The 4,717-nt window shown below is 67.6% G+C and overlaps 1 protein-coding gene across 1 annotated transcript; it reads right to left on the reverse strand.

Moving 5' to 3' along the window:
• Positions 1–426: 426 nt before the first annotated feature.
• Positions 427–4,245, reverse strand: UNCX (UNC homeobox). The gene is made up of 3 exons (XM_057695895.1): positions 3,960–4,245; positions 3,560–3,735; positions 427–1,548 (listed from the first exon to the last, which is right to left on the reverse strand). The coding sequence occupies exons 1-3, from the start codon at positions 4,243–4,245 to the stop codon at positions 427–429; spliced, it is 1,584 nt and encodes a 527-aa protein (XP_057551878.1).
• Between the last annotated feature and the right edge of the window lie 472 nt (positions 4,246–4,717).

Genomic DNA, 4,717 nt, shown 5'->3' on the forward strand with positions numbered 1-4,717 from the left:
AAGCGGGAGCGGGGGAGGGGCCGGGCCGGGCACGCGGAAATTGGAAAAGAGCGGACCCCAGAGCTTGCGTTTGACCAGCTTTATTTATCAAAAATGGTACATATATAAATATTCTTAGACATTTTTGCATTTTACAAGGCTGAGGATTCTTGTTGTGGGTTTTTCTTGGGGGTAGGAGTTTTTTCTTTTCCTTTTTTTTTTTCTTTTTTGCTCCCTTGAGAGGAGGAGGGTCTCACCCCCAGTCCTGGGTTGCTGCCTACGTCCGAATTGAAACAGCGTTTTTCTTAAAAAATAAAATAAAAGGAAGGAAACAGAAGAGGAAAAAGCAGTGTTTCGAAGCCGATCACCTGATTTCGCCGTGGGAGTCGGAGCCTGAGCGAGCGGCCGCCGGCCGGCTGAGCGCCTCCCTCGGCCCCGCCGCCGCCCTCAGTCCATGTCCACCTCCTCGCCATCCGGCGCGCTGGGTCCGGCCGCGGCGCCCAGCTGAGGGGCCGCGCCGACTGCCGGCTCCCCGGCGGGGCTGGGAGCCCGCGGGCAGGGCCCGGGCGACGGCGCGAGCGGTGGCGGGGCCGCCGAGCAGGCGGCCGCCGCGTCCGCGCAGTCCCCGCCACCGCCCTCGGCCGCCGCCGCCGCGTCCCGGAAAGGCGCTGGCGTCGGGGCCCCCGGGGAGGCCGCGGCGTCGGGGCTGCGGCGCGCAAAGGCCGAGTCCGGAGCGCCGCCGGGCCCCGGGAAGGCCCCGAAGCTGGCCTGGGCGGGCGGCGCGGGCGGCGCGGCGGGCGCGGGCGGCGCGTCCTTGGGCGCGGGCTCGGGACCCGCGCCGCCCTTGAGCGCGGCCTGCGGCACCAGGAAGCCAAGCGGCTGCGTGATGGGGTAGAGCAGAAAGTGGCCCTTGCCGATGAGGGTCCGCGGCGCGCACGGCAGCCCGGGCGCGAAGTCCAGCCCCGCGGCGGCAGCGTTGGTGGCGGGCGCTTTCCGGCGCGGCGGCGAGTCGGACAGCAGGCTCTCCACGCTGAACGGGCTGGCCTTGGGCGGGCCCGCGGCCCCGCGCTCGGCCGCCGCCGCCGCCGCCCCGGGCGCACACGGGGCCGCGTCCCTGTCCGCGGGGCGGCCTAGCCGCGGCTGCGGGCCGGCGCCGCTTCTTTGGCTCGGGAGAAAGGCGGGGTCGCAGGTGCCGGGCGCGGGCGGCTCGCCTGGCGGCGCGGGGGCGGCGTGCGCGCCGGGGCCCTTGGCCGCGGCGGCGGGCGGCGGCGGCGGCTCCGGCGGCTCCGGGGACAGGCCGCCGCCGCCGCTGTCGCTGTCGGAGCTGGGCGCGCTGTGCAGGGACAGGCCGCCGGGCGAGTGCAGGTGGCGGCTCTGGCTCTTGAGCAGCTTCTTCTCGTGCTTGCGCTTCTTCTTCTCCATCTTCTCCAGCTCCTTGCGCGCGATCTCCTCCGGGTCCATCGGCTCGCCACTGCACGTTGTGGGGTGGGAGTTGTGCGCCGGCCGCCCTGGGCCCTTCTTCGTGTTCTCCTTCTTCCTCCACTTGGCCCGGCGGTTTTGGAACCAGACCTAGAGCAGCCGGATAGGGGAAAGGAAGGCACGGTCAGGCTGCGGGCTTGCCGCGGGGGGCCTCGGGCCTCCCCACTCCCCCCAGACAGGCCTGCACAACCTCGGCTCCGGCCGGGGGGCGGGAGCCAAACCGCGCGGCCCAGCCGTCCCTGAGCTGGATTTTGGCACTCAGGCTGCAGGTTCCAAAGTGTAGCTTTTCCACCCGGGAGGTAGATGGGGCCTCTCGGCCCGCTTCCCGCTCCAGCTTCTCACCTCAGGGAACTGGGAGCTGCCCCTTCGCTGGGCAGGGCGGGTCTGGCCCCTGACCGAGGGCGTCGGATTCCTGGTCGGGAGGCAGAGGGCAGGGCCCCTCCTCGCCCCTCCTGGCTTCTCACAGCTTGTGTTCTAAGTAGCCCGCCTGGCCCGGCGCGGAACGTCTGGCCCGAGGACCAGGAACGGCTGGGCTCAGCTGCCCTCCACACCTGTCTTCCATTCCCTGGAGGCTGAGTCGGAGCCCAGATTTGGGGGTTTCCCATGAAGGGAAATCTGCTTTTTCTTCCAGAAGGGCTTGGGGAGCCGACCTTGGTGGGGAGAGCTTCGGCAGCCAGCTCCACCCCCCCCTCCCCATTCACACAGCCTTCCTTCTGAAGGCTCCGGGCCAGGCCACCAGCACAGCCCTCTCAAACCAGCATTGCTTGAGGGGGTCCGGCAGTCAGGGGAGCTAGAGGCCAGGCCTTGCAGAGAAAAGGCCAGGGCCTATCCCGCATCTTCCATCCTTTCTGCAGGCCTCCTCCTGGGAGCCCTGCAGGACTCCAGGGTGGCAGCAGCATCAGCCCAAGACCTTGACTCCGGCACCACACACGGAGTCACGTCCCGCTGAGCCCCAGGCACACGACCCTCCTCAAAAGATCGCGATAATTCGAATTCTTTGTTCCAGCTGTGTAGAGACCCGCACAATAGCAGGCCAGCCTGGTCACGGGCGGCGTTTTTTGGTGCCTAGATGCCGGTGTTAAGCGGTAACCTCCCCAAGACTGTCTCTGCCCTTTTTCTTTCTCTTTTTCTCTCTTTCTTTCTTTCCTTCTACTTCTTTTTTTGCTGTAAACTCCAGGCTGCCTTGTTACCCAGAGTTACTCATTATGATATTAGAGGAGAAATGAAGAGGTCTTGACTTCACTTAAGACACTTAGAACAAATTGGATAAAAGGATTTACAGACAGAAGTCACGTGCGGAGGCCCAAGCACAAGGGGAGAACATCTCTTTAGACAAAGCTACTGGCACGAAGCAGGCGCCTGCCCAGTTTCAGCCTCCAAGCCGGGGCCCACACCACGCTCGCCATCACACCAACCCAGAAAAAGATGTCTGTGCTTTACGGAAATATCTAATCATACATGATTCATCTTGAATTTTCAATCCGCCAGATTGATACTGTATTTTTTAAAAGAATACCGCCGGCCGTGTCGGAGTGAAATCAAATTACCGAAAAAAAAAGATATAACCCATGGTGTTAGAGATTCAGACACCCTTCCCCCCCCATGTGTTAATTGCTTAAGTTTCCGCCTTCCCTTCCTCAGCCGCCCCCTTCTGCAAAGCGATGAATAAATACATGTTTCATGTGAATATTTTAGAGGCGAAAGTAAACAAACGCGCTCGCTGCGGGCCAGTGAGCCGAGCCCCCGCCGGGCCCGGAGGCGCAGGGCCTGCCTTCTCCGGGTCTCCTCCAAGTCCGAGTCGCGCCGGTTCCTTCGGGCCGCCTCGCCCGCCCCAGCCTCGTTTCGCGCGGTCGCCCCGACCCACCACGCAGCTTCCCGGTTCGGACGCAGCAGCCGTTCTCCGGCCCCTCCCGAGCCGCCTCGGCTCTCCCCCCCCACCCCGGGATGCCCGCCTCCCTCTCCGCGGGGCGCCGAGCCTGGGACCCCCCTCCCCGCTCCGGCGGGCGTGCGCGCGGCGAGCTCTGACAGAGGCTGCGGTCTCCCACCTGGAAGGCGAGAACAAAGGCGGGCCGGGCCGCGCGGGCCGCCGGCGGGTCTTTACCTGCACTCGGGACTCAACCAGATCCAGGCGCAGCGCCAGCGCCTCGCGCATGAACACGTCGGGGTAGTGGCTCTCGTTGAACGCCTTCTCCAGCTCCTCCAGCTGCCAGCCCGTGAAGTTGGTGCGGGTGCGCCGCCGCTTGCAGCCCGGGCTCTCCTTGTCCGGGTCCCCCGAGTCTGCGGGGACGCACAGGAGGCCGCGCCGCTCAGCCCCCGGCCCGGCCGGGCTCCGGCCACCCGCCGCTGTCCGGGGGCCACCGAGAGAGAAGGGCGGCGCGCGCCCCGAGCCGGGCGGAGGGCGGCGACCGAGGAGGCCCCGGGGCGGCGGCCGCCCGCGCCCCGCTCCTCCGCCCGGCGGGGCCCTAGCCCCCCGCCGCCCCCGCCGCGCCCGCCGCGCCTACCTGACAGCTTGAAGGGCTGGCTGTCGCCGCCGACCCCGCAGGCGGCCGGCAGCAGCGGCGCGGGGTTGACCACTGAGGCGGCGGCGGCGGCGCACGAGCCGCTGAGCAGGCCGTCGATGGAGAAGGGCACCGCGGCGGCGGCGGCGGCGGCGGCGGCCGACTGCAGCTGGTGGCCGGCCAGCTCGTACACGTGGTGGTGGCCCAGCGGGTAGGGGAAGCCCACCACGCCGCCCAGCGAGCCCCCGAACTGGGCGTGCGGGTGCTCCAGGAGGCGGCCGTCCATCATCTCGCGCGGGGGGCCGGCGCGGCCGGCGGCGGGGCGCGGGGGCGCGGGCCGGGGCCGGGGCGGGCCAGCGGCGGGAGGCGCGGACGGCGACGGCGGCGGCGGCGGAGACAGGGACCCGGAGCCCCACACATGCTTCGCCCGCACTCCGGCGCTTTACTTTATCAACATCAGGCTCCCGGTAATTAGCCGCGGCCCGGGGAATTTGGGACCAATAAGAAGCGCTAATCGGCTCTGACGTCAGAGGCGTGCTGGGCGCAAGGAAACGTTTTCCATATCGATTGCTAATTATACCTGACACGCACCTCAATAAACAGTATCAGGAACTGTCACAACAAGACGGGGGGGCGGGGCGGGAGGGGCGCGGCCCGGCGCGGGGGCCCCCGGCGAGCCCCCCACCCCGGCCCCGCCGGCCCCAGCCCGCGCCTCCCCCCGCCCCTCCGCAAGTCCCTAATAGATTTCCCTTTAAAACATT

The sequence above is a fragment of the Hippopotamus amphibius genome, chromosome 9, assembly GCF_030028045.1.
Source record: "Hippopotamus amphibius kiboko isolate mHipAmp2 chromosome 9, mHipAmp2.hap2, whole genome shotgun sequence".
In the NCBI taxonomy this organism is placed as follows: domain Eukaryota; kingdom Metazoa; phylum Chordata; class Mammalia; order Artiodactyla; family Hippopotamidae; genus Hippopotamus; species Hippopotamus amphibius.

Bases quoted from the DNA above. Each gene is read 5' to 3' on its own strand.
- UNCX (XM_057695895.1), bottom strand. From the start codon at position 4,245: ATGATGGACGGCCGCCTCCTGGAGCACCCGCACGCCCAGTTCGGGGGC. The intron at 3,736-3,959 runs GTAGGCGCGGCG...GCGTCCCCGCAG, and splicing joins CCAGCCCTTCAAGCTGTCAG to ACTCGGGGGACCCGGACAAG. The intron at 1,549-3,559 runs GTAAAGACCCGC...CGGCTGCTCTAG, and splicing joins TGGTTGAGTCCCGAGTGCAG to GTCTGGTTCCAAAACCGCCG.